Genomic DNA, 16,476 nt, shown 5'->3' with positions numbered 1-16,476 from the left:
GGGGGGGGGGTTGCTCAGGGCCCCAGAGCTGCACTCCGGTGAGCAGCCTGGGAGCAGGGGCACCCCCCTCCTGTCAGGAGCCAGGCTCAGCCTGTGGGTAAGGGCCCCTCAGAACTGAAGACGGGGTGGGGGGGAAGGGAGCCTCCAGCAGCCAGAGACAGAGCTGCCACGCCCTCAGATGGTTCCTATATAACTTTTATTTCTGGAAGTTAAAGTAGATACAGCAATATACAAAAACAAAACAAAAAACCGAAACCCCACAATAATATAAATTTTTACACTATGAAGTATACATTGGAATTTGATACGGTGACCAGGACAGCAGCAGACAAAACCACTGTGCAGGCAGGCTGAGCCAACTATGGGAACCCCGCAGCTGGGCTGGGGACGGGCAGGGGGAGACGGTGGAGAGAAAGTGGGCAGGTCCTGGAGGGCTCGATTCTTGAAGGGAGGGGTCAGAACAAGTCTCGGCTCCTCTCAGAACTTTTGCTACAATCAGAGTTAAAACCAGATACACATGCTACCTCAAAGCCACGAACTTTACAATATCTGCACCAGGGAAGCCTGGATCCTTGCCCCAGGTTCCTCTGATCTAAATCTTCTCTCAGTTTCTGAGTTAAGCTTATTATGAAGTGAAGAGTGTTGCTGGAGAAGGGAGAGCTCTGTACTACCTACCAACCGTTTCTAGGCCGAAGGACAGGGATGGCCAAGCGCAACCCCTGTTTGTCTTGGAGAGAAGGTCCTCATCCTCTTAATTCTGAACCTGCTGAGGACTGGTAAAACAAACAGCACTCCACAGAAACTCTGACCGACTGAGATAAGGTGGTCCTGGACCACCCAATCTAGTCGGGCCTCCAGGTCAGAGGCGGCCCAAATATTGGAGACCACCAAGTGTTCTGAAATGCAGAGTAAATGGGAATTGTTCTGCCTCATCTGGGAGGCCCCAGGGGGGGAGGAGATGGTCACCAGCACTGGGGGGAGGCCAGGGCGTACGCTCCCTCACACAAGGGATAGACCTCGAGTTTATCAGTAAGCCTCTGCCCCTGGGTTAACCAAGGGAAGAGGTGATTAGAGGTGCCGCGGGAAATCACCAAGAAACCGGGATATGAACCGTATTCCCTGAGCTCAACTAGACCCTTGGCTGGGGCCACACAGTCTATCGTGTTCCACCTGTAACTCTCGCCTTCTTATTCCAGGATTCCCAAAGCAAACAGAACAGGGGACCTTTGGACACCGGAAGGAGCCCTACACAAGGGGGGTCAGGTGGACAGGGAGGAAGGAAGGATCACCCCATCCCTTATAAGGCACCCACAGGAACAACCCAGGCTCTGGAACAGGAGCAGAAGTGCAGGGAGACGGCGGGGGCGGGGGGGGGGGAACACGACACAGGTGGTAAGCACGCCTCTGCCCAGCCTTACCTACTAACTGGCCAACACATTAAAGGGGAAAATAAAAACTCTGTTTATTAAAAAATGTCTAGGATGTTTAGGTTGTCCTTCAACCTTCCTATTTCATAACCAAAGGCCAAGCCACGGCTTCAGATGTCTTTTAAGGGTTGGATCTGAAGCCCATTTCAGGATTTCTATAAATTATCAGCCTGAAGAAAGCTGAATGCCTAAAGCACCAAGAAGGCTACTGACTGAGTTGTCTTAAATACAGAAAAGGCTATGCCGATACAGTGTTTTTTTGCCCTTTAATTTTTTTTTTTTAAATTTAAAAAGAAACCTAGGGGCTGTGAAAGTCCTATCTTCTATTTGGTTGTTAGCAAGGTTAAAAGTGCAATGCCAGGAGTCATGTAGCTGGAGGCAGCCTGCGGCGTGAGCTTACAGAGACAGGCAGAGGGGTGCGCAGGCAAGAGGAGGCACTTGTCTAAGGACAACGCGAGCTGCTGAGAAAGGAGGGCCGGGGAGCAAGAAAAGACCAGAACATTTCCTTTTTCTCCCTCTTGCCACCCCTTCCACATCCCCCGGTCACAGTCTCAGAGAACACATTCGTATTTGCATTTAGGTAAAAGCGTATCACCCACGTTCACTCATTTCTCTATTTTTAAAAAGTGCCCAGATTGCTCAAAGATAGCAGAAGTAGGAGATTAAAAAAAAAATCTGGAAGCACAAAGTCCGAGGGGTCTCAGACGATCTGGGGGTTGGCTGTGTAAGGGGTGGTGGATCACAGGTAGGTGCCTCCGTCCTCGCTCTGCAGCCTCAGCCCGCCGCTCCTCACATCGGGGAGGTAGCGCACTCCGAGGTCAACTCCATGTCGAACGTGAGGGACTCTGGGGGGACAGAGCGGGAGAGCTCGTTCAGGGGCCTGAGTCCGACGACAGCCGGCAAGGGGCACTCCCGCAGCCCTCGGGGGGACAGAGGCTCAGCCACCACTGCCATCCAGTGTCCTTGCCCCGTATGGCCAAGACAGGGTCGGATACTCCAGATTTACTCTCCTCCCTAGAGGGTCTGGTCTTCTGGAAGGGCTCAGTCCCCTTCCTCCCTTAACTCGTTCCCAACTGTCCACGTGGAAAGATCGAAGGCTGTCCTGCCGCATGTGGCAGCCTGGAGCCACGGGCGCACTGAGCAGCAAAGTGTGGCTAGTCCCGCTCGAGACGGGCTGTAGCCGCACAATGCCCGGCAGGTTTCAGAGACTTAGTACAAAAAAAAAAAAAAAAAAAAAAAACCTCATTAACTTTTCCTTATGTGTTAAAATGCTAGTATTGGGGATTTATTGGGTTACAGAAAAATATATTATTAACGTTAACCTCACTTGTTTCTTATTGCTGTTTTTCATGTGGCTGCTAGAAAACTCACACTTACAGGCGTGGTGCACATTTGGTTTCTAAGGGAGGTGCTAGCACTGCTCTAGAACTTTCTACCAATCCCACAGGGCGAGCTCTCAGCTCGGTGCACGGCACACAAAGGGGGCTGCCTTCCGTCCTAAGGACAAGGTCTGTCACCACTCACTCACCGAACTGCCCTCCTGCTGAGGGCTCAGCACCTTCACCATTATTTCCAAACTGCATCAATGAATCTAAAGTGCGGGGGGACATCGGCAGGTCAATGGTATTGCTGCACGTCGTTCTGTAGGAAATGGGGAGCAGCAGGAGGGGAAAGGGCCGGGTTGACAAGACACAATGGAGAAAAAAAAAAAAAGAACAAAACACACACACACAAGCCATCAAACTCTGGTCTCCAACAGAAAAATAAAAGCTCAAGCTTTTTAAACGCACAAGGTCACTTTGAGTACTACACAGAGCCCAGGGCGTGCCGGCCCTTCACAGGGTAGCTCTCACCCAGTGTCCTACTCCCAGGAGAACTGAGGACACCAGAAATGAAGGCCAAATTGAGAAGGGAAGCCACTTACGGTGTCACACAGATAAACTTGGTCTTCAGGTACGGGGCAGCACCTGGGAAGAGAAAACTGGGGCTTACTAATTGTGACCCCACTGTGGGCAGAGGGCAGGAGGCAGCCGGCTGCCTCATCGGTGCTGACGTGCACCTCACTCCATCGTGGAGCACAGGTCCCTTTGAAGCCCCATCTCCCCTCAGGGCTGCCCCCCCACCCCCCTGTACCACTGGGCGTGCGGGGCGCTTGCAGTGTGACAGGTCAACTCTTTCCATAAAGCTTTCCTGGCCTGCAGAGACTTTTCAGCACACCCTGGTCCCACCTGAGCCTAGACCAATGCCCGCCTTGTTCGTTCTTCCCCCAGATGAGGTGAGCACTGAGCTGCCTGCATGTGGTCTGAGGACTGTGTTCTGGCCTGGCCGAATGTCTTGGCTACGACTTCTCTGCATGAAGGAACGGAGCCAACGCGGCCTGGGCTCCGACACACCACAGTCCTGCTCAGACGCCAAAGTCACCAAGCCTCTAAGAGAATGTGGAAATTGCTCATGCTGTTCCGAGGCCCAGAGTCACACTTTTCATTCCTACGGACATTCATCTGCCTCTACTACTTTTTAGGGGAGCCGTATTAGTAACTCCCCAGGTGGATAGCGACATCACATAAGAAGTAGCCTCTCTATGAAGGGAGGCCGCCTGGAGTGGCAGGACCATCACTCTGGACTGAAGACGGGAGGCCTGGGCCTCGCTATGTCTTCCACGGCTAAGATACCCGAAGCAAAGCACTTTCTACACTGAGAGAGAGGGGGAAGAGAGGGGTGCCCATCTCGGTCATTTATAATTCTTCGTCCATAGTTAGAAATGTGAAGATTGGAATAAATGAATTTTAGGTGTTAAATGTTTACACCAAGAGGTCGAGGAGCCTTGGAGACACTGGCATGAATTGTGGGGGAGTCCGGTGAACAAATCACTTAGGAGGTGTGGGGCAGGGTGGGGTGGGCCAAGAGAAACATAGTTATCAAGCCTGAGGTTTATAGAGAGACCAAGGAATCAGAAAATCTGACAATCTGAGAAAAGGCATTGTCGGGGGTCCTCAGACTGCCATCCAAGGTTATTTGGGGCCAAGAAATGGATTCACATGGAGCCGAAACCAAAGACGCTCCCCAGAGAGGGTTCTGGTGTCATAAACCCAGTGTGGCACAGACCTGAGGGCAGCCGGCATCCCGGACAGAGAAGGATTTAGTTCCCCAGTGATCAGGTAGCTGAGAAAACTAGCTTCAGCTGAGATTCGGCAAGAGCAGAAACAAAGGAGAACCAAGACTGAAAGTACAGCTATGGCTGTGTGAGGCTGTCAACACACTTCATCCAATTTGTACGGGAAGGGGGTTATCCTTTCTAAGAGAGGACTCTCTCCCTCAAGCAGTCAAGAAATCCTGTGTGGGGTCTGGTGGAAAAGTAAGGAGGAAGGGAGAGTCCTGGGAAGATGATCGATCTATCCCTGGGGACAGAAATACTTTCATGATGGAGAACAAGAGGAAATGGGCACAGATCCGTCTCTTGGAGGAGGCCCACTTGAATGCAGGGACACCCCCAGCACTCGGCCCACTCCATCATCATGCTCCCGACACGCCAAGCCCCTCCGTGTCCACTGCTTATACTCGCCTCCCCAGGAGGCTGGCAAAGCACTCCAGTCATTAGTTCCTTTCTCCTGCCTGGGGTCTTGCCCCCCGAGAAAACACTGGTGACTCCAGGCAGGAAAGGACCTTGCCTCCCGGTCACACAGGATGGCGGATGATAACGGAGGGCCTGGCCTCAGACTGGGAACACGGATCATGAAAGCAAAATGAGCCAAAGGACGAGCACGTGGGCCTAAATGTCCCCTGCAGGAGGAACAAAGGGTAGCGGTCAGGGCTGATAAACACATCTCCCAACTGAAGCACAGCTGGAAAGCCAGATAAGTAGCAGACAGGAAGTGAGAGTTAGCTCTTCCATAGCGTGAACAAAACCCAACACCAGAACAAAGGAAAGAGGAAAGTCAATTAGCAAGCAACTCAAATGCCCTCTTCCAAGTCCCAGTCTTCCCCCATCCCAAGAAATTCCTCAGAGGGGATTCCTAGGAAGAGGTGTGTGTGCGCGCTAGTGTGAGGTCTTTGCCGTTTTTTTTTTTTCCAAAAGCAACTGGGGTAGGGAAGCTACCCTCAAAGGATCGCTTTAAAGAGCCCCCTGCTGGCTCTCCAATGAGGGGACGTTAGGTAAAAACAAAGAACGGCAAATTATAGGCTCCCCCTCAGGACTCGGATGGAGAAGAACCCAGAGACCCAAGGCAGCAAATGGGGATGGGACAGACCAGCGGGGCCGCCCATCCACACTGATGACAACGCTGGTGGTTACAGGCTTACTGTGAAACAATGTCTACAGACTTAGAGAAACACCTGTGCTCTGGCACGTGACACAATCGCTTATTTCAAGGGCTGCGTGCTCTAAATCCCATCCGGAGCCCAAGAGCCCTCCCACAGGTTACAGGTTCGCCCTTGATCACCGCTCCCCCACCTCTGCTCGTAAACCGCCTTCCCGTGCTGCTAACACTCATTTCCTCCAGAAAGCCTTTCTCCATCCCACATGACACTGCTCACATTATTCAGTGACGGGGAAAAGGAAACACACGAGACTTAAGTCTGCGTCGCAAACCTCCCAGCAGCTACCGTGTAAGAAGCGCTGTGCTGGCTGGACATCCTGTCCTCGCTCTCTCGGCAGCATTCTAGATGTGGGGTGAGTGTGTGTGTGCTATTTCTCCCTTTAGCCTGGCAGGTTTCCTGTGGGGCAGGGACAAGTGACTCCGACTCCTCTCCTCTCTCCAACCCCATTAGTCATCCCCCAAAGCACCCACTACAAAGTTCTTTCCCATAAAGAGGAATAAAAGATCACCAGGCCCTTAGGGCATGTACCTGTCTGTCCCCCAGGGATCCTGCAATTGCCCCCGTTTTTCCCCAGAATTAAACGCCCGACACGGAAAATCAACAACTACCTGGGTCAGCTTCAGGATGCTCCTGGCTCTCTGGGCGACAGTACTTTCCAAATGCCTCCTCCTTAGGAATGTCGGGGTAGAGATAGACCAGCGGAGACACCAGGATGTTGGTGGCATCCATGATCTTATAGCCCATGATGATTTCAGCAAACGACATGTTGTTCAGCTGCTGCTTGGTATATGGTTCCACCGACTGGATCTGGGTCTTACCTGTCATGGGATATTGTAAGGGAAGATAAGGGAACCCCTGACCAGGTAATCTCAGAGAAAACGACCTGATTTATCTTTCCTTGAAAGGGAAAGACTTATGCCAACCCAGCTCCTGAGGCCTGAATATCCTGTCCAGTCTAGTGGCACTGTGGAAATCTTCAGCTGGCTTCTGGACAGGCTACCCAGTTGGGTCACGGGCAATATACCTGAATAACGACTTGCGTAAGATATATTAACAGGTTAGGTAAGAAAGGAGATGAAGAAAGAGATTTAAATTGCAAATTCCTAGGCATATATTAGCCCCCGAAGCAAGCAAAACAAAACTGGCAAACAATCCTCCAGCTGAAAGAATTTGCAGAAAAGAAGTCACTGAAAAGTGTTATTATAGAAGGCAGGGGTGTGCGAAGCCATCTTTGCCCACTAGGGGGCAGTGGGTGCTTGAAACTAGTAGGAGCTGTGGCGGCGGCAGCAACTGCCACCAGGTGGGGTGACCAAGAGTCCAACTTACCGCTGATGTCCTTCTCCACCCAAGTGAAGGTGACACCTCCTTCTTTGCTGCTTTCACTGAACCGTAGCAGGAAGGTGCCTGGGGGCTTGGTACTCAAGATGGCCCGCTCTCGCTCCTTACTGATAAAACCCATTATGTACCTGGAGCCAAAGAAGAGCGACAAGATCTGGGCTGACAGGGTCCCCACCACTGGCCTGCTGAGAGAGCAGGCGACTGGTTCCACACGTGCACTCCGCCAGACACAAGAGCTTCAACCTACCCTTCATTCCAAAGAGCCAGGATGTACTTTTTCACAAGGTCAATGATATTGTCTAGCCAAACCCAGAAGGAGAAGCCTTTGCCAGCCATGTTTTCCTGAAGAAAAGAATAATGCGAAAGCCAAGTCTACCCTCCCGGACTTTTCCTCTCTCGGGGCACGATGCCACCAAAATCCCCAAGCCCATCTACCCTCAGGTACGTAGGTCCTACTGGCCGTGAGACCATAAGTCTTCAGCCTTCAAGCCCAGTACCATCCAAGACAACCCCACAGGTGAGCATTCCCTCCCACACTCCCACTCCCATGAGGATTTAACAAGATGGCTTACTTTGCAAAATTTAGCCCACGTAATCTGACACCCTGAATAGTTCACACCAGGTCCTACAGGAAAAAAAGAATAAAACAGTGTAATTTTCAGCTTTGAATCAAGGCCTCATTTCTTAGAACACACATTCATACACATCTGTCCCACGATGGGCCGAGAAACCATTGGCTTTCCTGTGTTTGAAGGTTCCCACCGCTGCGTGCGTGCACACACACGCACAGCCACACACCCACCCTCACGAAACGCCAGCATCTGATCACCCGGGGTGTTGTTTAGCCTAGAGGACGTGGTGGGTGACATATCAAGTCTCTACCCCTCCCCCCACCGCCTCCGCCTCGTCTTGCGTGGTGGCCTGGGGACCAGCAGCACACACGACCAAGCTGAAAGTGTTAGTGTCCCCACGTCTGGGGACAGCGCAGGATAAAGCTCCTTACAGTCTAGGTAGCAGGTAACCTAGTGTACTAAAATTTTTTTTCAGGAGAAAAAAATAAAAAGCCTCCGATTTACTGAAGAAACGGACAGGGATGTCAAGCTTTTTACCTCTGCCTTCGAACACGCACTTCAACAAATCTCTTCCTAAGGTCAAAGTCGTGCTCTGGAAGGGTGAGGGGTGCAGCCACCACGAGAAAAGACACCTGCCCCCCACCTCAGAAATGATCAGCAGGAGGCAAGCTTCCTCTGCCTCCCGACCCCACTGGCACCCCCACTCCTCCCACTGCGGGAGCGCGTGCCTTCGGGCCCCAGCACGGAGCCTTGCTCAGCAAATTCTCCTGAATGAACAGCCCCACAGGCCAGATTCCTTTTCTGAGGAGGGCAGCAGGCAAAAGAGGGAAAAGGCTGACCTAAGAGTTTCTCTGCCAGCGTAGTCAACTGCTCGATGCTCAGCCCTCGCTTCGTGGTGGAGGAGAACTGCCAGCTCAGCACCTCGGCCACTTGATCCCAGGTGCCAATCGGGGGCTTGGTGAAGAAGTTCACGTTCTATCGAAAATGACACAGTTGCTCATTGAGATGAGACAGTGGTGCCTGAGGACCCACACGAGGGACCACAACAGCAGCCTCCAGGGGACGGGCGCCTACCTTGGGGTTGTTGGTCAGCATGTTATACCACAGGATCGATGCCCAGGCATTTGGCATCTGACAGATGTTGGAGATCACCACGACCGGCAAGGAGTGGGTCTGTGGAGAAAGTGGGGAATGAGCTGGGGGGCAGAGGGCCCTCACAGCATCGAACATCTCTTCAGCCATACCTGCAGGTTTTGGAATAAAAGGACGTGCCGTGAACCACACCTACTGCCAACTTTTGGGGGAAAACGTGGCTGAGTCGGCTCAACACCCAGAGTGGAGAGAATATGCCAAACATGGGCCACAGGGCACAACCAGGAACTTGAAAATCTGACTTGTTCAAAGCTGGACTCCCAGCCCCCAGATTCCCCATTTATAAAACCTGGAAGGTCTGAGAACTGCAGCTGTATCTACCCATTAAACAGAGAGGTCCCAGGAGTCAAAGACAAAGATTCTTGCTTTTTTCAGCTCTGTCTTTAACTTAAAGATCAAGAAAGTTGGTAAAAGAGAGTGCAAATGCCATGATTTCCTGTACACTCAAAACACTAGCTGTCTAAAGACTATTTTGCCCAAACTTTATAAAGTCGACTAGTTACCTAATTTCTAAATACAGATTTTCACGTCGAGTTTGCTGAAAGCCGACTTTATAGTTGACCCTTGACCAACGTGGGTTTGAACTGCATGGGTCCATTTATACGTGGATGATTTTTTTTTATAAACAGGCTATAGTACTGTAAACATATCTACTCTCATGATTTTCTTAGCAACATCATCTTTTCTCTAGCTTTATTGTAAGAATATGATATATAAAACATATAACATACAAAATACGTGTTAACAGGCTATGTTATCAGGAAGGCTTCCAGTCAACGACAGGCTCTAAGTTGTTAAATTTGGGGGCAGTCAAAAGTTACACACAGATTTTCAACTGGGCAGGGGGTTGGCGTCCCTAACCCCTGTGTGGTTCAATGGTCAACTGTACGGGCATCTTCCAAGCACTCAAGCAAGACTCTACTCTCAGCTGGGATACTCTGGAGTTTTCGGAGAAAAACAAGCAAATTATCAACACCGTCCTGAGCAGAGTCATCACTCTACCTTCTGTAGAAAAAATCCCAACTAGATGTTCTTGTCCCGAATCACCCCTCCATGCAGCCCTGTCCCGACTCTGTGGCAGAACTCACCTCAAGGTCGATCTTGAGGCCTTGGTGATACACCTCGGTCTCAAAAGTGATCAGGTGCAGCTCCTCGGTGACAATCAGGGAGGCCTACAATAACAAGAAGAGAGAACGGCCCCGGACACTAAACGCCATAGCTGAAGAGAGTGACATACCCCAGCCACGCTGCAGCAAGAAGGGTGGTCCCCCAGGAGGCCACGGACACGCTGCCAGGGACGCAACCCTGAGCACCCGCTCTCTTCAACTCCAAGTGCTACGATCTTCAACCTCATCTTTTACTGGTTTTATTGTAATATGACAGACCCAAGGGGTTATTTATAAAATGGGTAAGGCACAAAGAACAACAAAACACTGAACACCTGTACCTATTACCCAGCTTAAGGAAAAGCCCGTTACCACTGAGATTCCCAGGGTGCCCTTCCCCACTCCCATCCCTGTCCCTGCTCCCTCGGATCTAACTGCTAGTTTGTCTTCGGGTTTATCATTTCCTAGCTTTTCTTTATGGCTTTACCATACTTACATCTTTAAACAATGGAGGCACTGTATAGTTTTGGATGTTTGTGAACCTTATACGTATGGAACCATACCCTACGTACTGGGGTGACTCGGTTTTGAGCGCCTCGCTTTTTGCGCCCATGGTTGTGTGAATCTGCCGGTTATTCATTTTCACAGCTACATACTATTCCGTCACAGGACTCTACCGCAAATCTTCTAGCTCCTCCAGTGGTGATGGTGGGCTATATTCAGGACTTGCCATCAGGCTGCCGTGACATTTTGTACATGTCTCCTGGCACATATGTACAAAGATGTCTCTATTGTTAAATCCTGGGAGTGGCACTGCTGGTTTAGAGGGTACGTTCATTTTTTATAATGCCAAATTGTTTTCTGAAGCAACAATTTATACTCCCACCAGCAATCAGCAACCTTATTTTCAGTAAGACTTCCCAATGAATTCTCAGAAACACAATTCCAATTCATTTTTAAAACACTTCTTTTTCTAACTATAAAAATAATAAATGTTCAGTTTAAATTGCAAATATTACAGAGATAGTATAGAGTAGTCTTGGGTACCAACAGCAGCATAACTACATAAACACTGGCATATATTCCTTGAGAACTTTGGAATTCATACACGAAGAGACAAAAAACAGTGTAGTACATACGCTTTTTAAACAAATGTAATAATATACTACTCAAATTATTTTTCATCTTGCTTTTTTCCTTTTTTTTTTTAAAGTAGGTTCCACACGCAGTGTGGGGCTTGAATTCACAATCCTGAGATCAAGAGTCACACGCTCTACCCACTGAGTCAGCCAGGCGCCCCGCCATCTTGCTTTTTCTAAACGAATATGCCGCACACATTTTTCTATGTTGTACTTCACGCTTTATAGTCAAGTACTATAAATTCAGGAGTTTTTGTTTGTTTGTTTGTTTGTTTGTTTAAGGTCTGCTACATTTAAGAGAAGAGGGAAGACTGGCTCAGGGCATAAACACTAGAAAAAGAACAGGGTGTCACAATCTTTTCCGAAGATTGAAACCTAGTTTTTGGTCACCTTTACCTTTTTTTTTTTTTTTTTTAAGTTTATTCTTGACACTAAGCATTCAATAATCTGAATCAGAGGGAGGGAGACAATAAGGGCAACAGGGGGGACAGGTTTTATTCTTTTTCTTCTTAGATGTTTAACTCCAACTTATTACAATCTTCGATGCCACCACAGTGAGAAAAACAGGTCACCAAAAATGAAGCCAAGCAGCCTCAGCTGGCAGAAGCTGGAAGGGGAATCTGGAAAGCCCCAGGCAAGGTGGAAAGCTTCTTTTCTACTAAATGGGTGTGGGTTAAGTCAGCCAGGGACTTTCCACTCCTCCCTAAAGATGAGCCAACTCCCGCCAACTCCCGCCAACTCCCGGGACAATCAGGGAAATGCTCCAAGCCGGAGAACTCCAGAGCAGATGTGACTTCTGACCGTGTCATTCTGACCTGTGGTGATTTTTCTGTATGACTACAGCTTAACCACAGGTTGGTGTCTCTAATTCTGGGCAATAAGAAGGCTCTTGCTCTCTCCCCATCAAAGAAAACCCTCCGAAGTTGGCTTTCATCCCCAATAAAACTTACGTCACAATTGGCTCGGCCCCCGTTACCACATCTTTGCTCTCTCAGGGTCTGTAAGAAAAGCAGGGAGCACCTGTGTCACGTGAGGCTCCCCACCACCAACCTCTTTCTCCCTCTACCAGACGCCCTTGGAGATGGGGACCCAGGCTCCCCCCTCATACCAGGTGTTTGAATTCTGCAGACAGGCTGCCGTTGTTGGACTCTTCCATGTTCATCACTTTTGTGTTTGTGCCCAGAATGTTAAATTTCCGGGATCTGAATCACAGCAGAAAAACCAACCACACAGGTGACTGGGTAGCCAGAGGACAAAGTCAGATTAAACAGATCAAAAGGAAGCCTCTAGGCTGAACTTACCCTCTGAGGGCTGCAACATCCCCGGAGTCTCTGTTAAGAATATAAACTGGTGTTAATAAAACTGGCCCCGTGTTTCTTCGAAAAATACCTGTAATTTACTCTGCTGGAAAAACCACTGTTCTCCTGGGAATTTCTGTAAACGATGCAATTACATTTTATATGTGACATATGCCAACCCTCACATACCTACCCCTTCCCAACAGCATCAACTCCCCCTTCCCAACAGACCCTTGGTTCTGCTCAAGTATCCCTCCCATCCCCACCTCCAGGGGATCCCGATAGTTAAGGACATCAGAGCACAGCGTGCCCACAGCGCAGTGGTCCTGGGGGTGAGGACATGACTTACACTGTCTCACTCAGACTGGGAAGGAACTACAACCCAGGCTGGATTTATTTTCCACAGCTTCAACTCAATACGAGCAAGGAAGCATGGGGCCTTAACTACCACAAGCAACCATACAGGAACTCAGAAGGGAATCTCACAAAGGCAGAGAGAAGATTCTGGGTCCTGGGTGACATAAGTGAGTCACTAATCTCACTGTCAGGAACTTGCCCTAATTCTGCATTTCCAGTTACACTAGGATGCAAATTTCCTTATTATTTAAGGCACACTGGGTTCTCTGTAAAGGTTTATTATTACCTGCAACTCAGATCATCCCATTTGATATTAGCCAGAAACAGTCCCCCCAGTGGGTGCACTTTCAGCTCTACATGTCTGAGTATATAGTTTTTATACAGTCATATTTCTCAGTCTTTTATTTTTTTATTAAGTACTGTTTTAAAAGTGCTTCTCCATGGCTATGTATGTACTAATAATAGCTACTACTTATTAAATCAAACATTTTGTGTGGGTTTACAGATTAAAACTGATCAAATTTTAAACCATTCAGAAGGTATCTTTCTATATATCACATTTTAAAACTTAAGAGTCCTTGTTACCAGGAAATTCTCCCTCACATTTAATCTAGATTTCCTTTTTATTTTTTTTAAGATTTTTATTTGAGAGAGAGAGAGAGAGAGAGGGAAGACGAGCAGGGAGGAGGGGCAGAGGGAGAGGGAGAGGGAGAGAGAAGCAGACTCCCTGCTGAGCAGGGAGCCTGACACGGGGCTTGATCCCAGGACCCTGGGATCATGACCTGAGCCAGAGGCAGACGCTTAACTGACTGAGCCACCCAGGCACCCCTCTAGATTTCCTTTTTAGAAAAAAAAAATTTTTTTTTGTATTACAGCTTTGATCTATAATTGATGAACAATAAAGTACACTGTTGAAAATGTATGTGGATAAGGTCTGACATAGGTATACAGGCTACACATACTTGTGAAACCATCAGCACAAACCAGATAATGAACATACCCATCATCCCCATAGTTTCCCCAGGCCCGTTTGTAATCCATTCCCGAATCCCACACTCCACCCCACTTCTGTCCCCAGGCAACCACTGATCTGGTTTCCGTCACCAGAGATTCATTTTCATTTCTAGAATTCTATATAAATGGAAACTAAAGTACAACTCTTTCTTGGTTTGGCTTCTTTCACTAAGCGTAATTATTTTGAGATTTCTTATGTGTTGCAAGTATCAGTAGCTCATTCCTCTTTATTGGTAAGTGATATTCCATTTATAGATATACCACCAATTAGTAAGTGCCATCAGCACAGAGCATACACTTACAGATATGCCACAAATTGTTTATTCATTCACCTATTAATGGGCATTTGTGTACAGCCCTCTGTGTGGATATATACTTTCATTTCTCTTGGGTTAATCCTCGGAGTGGAATGGTAGGCTCCTAGGGTAGGTGCATGTTCAACTTCGTAAGAAACTGCCCAATTCTTTTCCAAAGTGTTTTTAGCATTTTGCGATTTTACCATCATTATATTATATATACATTCACCTACGTTTTTAAGATACATGAGTTTAAACATATAGATACATCTGATGGTTAGCAAAGAGTAAAACTCGAGTTTCTCATTCAAATCCTCCCCAATAGCAGGTTTTCCCAAAACTACTTCTTGAAAAAGCCATCCTTTACTCACTGATTTGAGATATCATTTAAAACATATATTAATTCTTTATATAAACTTGAAGTCTATTTCTGGACTCAAGATTTTGTTTCAGTGATCAATCAGTTTATTCCTGCCCTAGTAACACACTCATTTAGTAACTGAAACTTTACATTTTAGTACCTGGCAGGGCATCTTCCCACACCGCTCCCATTTCTTTTTATTCATTGAAATTTTTTTTTCGAAAGTGGAATGGTGGTTGCCAGGGGCTGGGAGGATAGGGAAACGGGGACTTGTTCAATGGATGTAAAGTTTCCATGTTGCAAGATGAAGAAGTTCTGGAGATCTGTTGCACAACGATGTGAATATATGTAACACCATACACTTAAAAATGATTAAGATGGTAAATTTTATGTTAAAAATTTTTAACATAATTAAAGATAAATACATACATCTTTTTTTTTTTTTTAACTATCTTTGTGGGGCGCCTGGGTGACTAGTCAGTTAAGCATCTGCCTTTGGCTCGGGTCATGATCCTGGGGTCCTGGGATCGAGCCCCCCATCATGCTCCCAGCTCAGCAGGGAGTCTGCTTCTCCCTCTTCCTCTGCTTCTCTCCCTGCTCATGCTCTCTCTCTCTCAAATAAATAAATAAAATCTGAAAACAAAAAACAAACAAAAAAACTATCCTTGCTTATTTTTCTCATCTAAGCTACAACTTGAAGAGCAAGTCAAGAGTTCAAGAAATTCTATTTGCGTTTTGCTTGGTGCCACGTTAACTGAGAAGAATCAACATTTTTATAATAAAAGTCTGCAATCCAGGAATATGATTCATTTTATCACTTTTTACAATATCCCTTCCTCATAAGATTTCATCATTTTCTTCAAATAGATCTTAAACATTTCTGTTAAGTTTATCACAATATATATTTTTTAATTTTGTTGCTTATTGTGAAATCATTTTTTCTATTATAATTTCTGACTGGTTAATGCTATTATATAGTTGAAGTTATTAATTTTTATTTTATTTATTTATTAAACCTACCACCTTCCTTAAGTTCCTTATTTCATTAGTAATTATTTTCCAGTTCATTCTCATAATTTCCAGATTCTTATATCACCCAAAAATTAAGGATAATGTTCTTTTTTCAAATCTCTTCAAAGGGTATGTGCATTTAATTTTTGAAAAATACAGTCAAATTTTGAAAATTATGTATTCCATTATGTGGTGAAGTGTGGAACAATACAAAGCATCAATTTTTCCCATAGAGTCAGGATTTTATATGATATGCATAAATGACATTTATAGGTAAAAAATTGAAGAAAAAGGGGGACACAACAGCAATCACAACTCATATCTGTACCACCAGCTTTGTGGTTTCATTCAGGCATGTAAATGACAATGCACTGCAAGACTTCTGGAAACTTCTGTTCAAAAAATGAAGATCCCTAAATGGAGATAAAGTCTCTGTGTTCACATGATATCTGTCCAAGTTCTCATTTCTGTCTCTCATTTGAAAAAAAGAAAAAAAGAGCTAAGATACATAGTACTTACTTGTCAATGCACACTTTAATTTTAAGCTGATAATTTAACTCAGGGAATTTGACCAGCAATCTATTTCAAAAAAAAGGGGGGGGGAAAAGTCTTTGAGTAAAGAAAATAATATCAGTTAAAAAGAAAAAAAAGTCAGTAGGCTCCCTCCCCCAAGCAACTCCTACTTGAAGGAATATAAAATTCACAACCCTTCATATCTAAAAGGTGAAAAAAGCACAATCCCAAACTCCTCTTCCTGCTAGTGTGGCTTTGACCTTATGCTAAGTATCACCCCTTCGGGGCAAGAGGTACTGAAAGAAAGCCTAAGAACCTTGAACTTGACAAAGTTGTGAGAGATTCACAAAAGGATAATAAAAGTCGTTTCATGAGAAATATTACAGGCAGCTGGTATTCTTTCTGTTAAACCTGAAACCTAACACCAACTTTCTGAAGAGGGAAATTTCACTGCAGAAGGGCAAACCTCAACATACCTGTTCTGACTTGGGTGTGAAAGTCACATCCCACCTTGCAAGGCCCACCACCCACCCGCTCCACGGCCTTTTAGCTTCTATGTCTCGAAGCCTTACTCT

At 46.8% G+C, this 16,476-nt stretch overlaps 1 protein-coding gene across 4 annotated transcripts in view; it reads right to left on the bottom strand.

Annotated features, from left to right (window-relative positions):
• Positions 1-177: 177 nt before the first annotated feature.
• STAT3 (signal transducer and activator of transcription 3) overlaps positions 178-16,476 on the bottom strand; it is a 98,896-nt gene continuing 82,597 nt past the window's right edge. The window contains exons 11-24 of one of the 4 annotated variants that reach the window (XM_040640602.1): positions 15,908-15,967; positions 12,353-12,382; positions 12,160-12,253; positions 12,002-12,049; positions 9,895-9,978; positions 8,729-8,827; positions 8,494-8,629; positions 7,655-7,707; positions 7,330-7,424; positions 7,071-7,210; positions 6,350-6,562; positions 3,352-3,394; positions 2,956-3,018; positions 178-2,272 (exon numbers count right to left, since the gene is read on the bottom strand). In XM_040640602.1, coding sequence (XP_040496536.1) covers positions 2,994-3,018; positions 3,352-3,394; positions 6,350-6,562; positions 7,071-7,210; positions 7,330-7,424; positions 7,655-7,707; positions 8,494-8,629; positions 8,729-8,827; positions 9,895-9,978; positions 12,002-12,049; positions 12,160-12,253; positions 12,353-12,382; positions 15,908-15,967 — 1,120 coding nt within the window. In that variant the 3' untranslated portion in view covers positions 178-2,272; positions 2,956-2,993. Of the gene's footprint in view, positions 2,273-2,955; positions 3,069-3,351; positions 3,395-6,349; positions 6,563-7,070; positions 7,211-7,329; positions 7,425-7,654; positions 7,708-8,493; positions 8,630-8,728; positions 8,828-9,894; positions 9,979-12,001; positions 12,050-12,159; positions 12,254-12,352; positions 12,383-15,907; positions 15,968-16,476 lie in introns of all 4 variants that reach the window. The other 3 variants (XM_040640603.1, XM_040640600.1, XM_040640601.1) reach the window with 3 other exon arrangements.

The sequence above is a fragment of the Ursus maritimus genome, unplaced genomic scaffold (genome assembly GCF_017311325.1).
Source record: "Ursus maritimus isolate PB19 unplaced genomic scaffold, ASM1731132v1 scaffold_24, whole genome shotgun sequence".
In the NCBI taxonomy this organism is placed as follows: Eukaryota; Metazoa; Chordata; class Mammalia; order Carnivora; family Ursidae; genus Ursus; species Ursus maritimus.
This window is presented reverse-complemented; position numbering and strand designations above follow the sequence as displayed.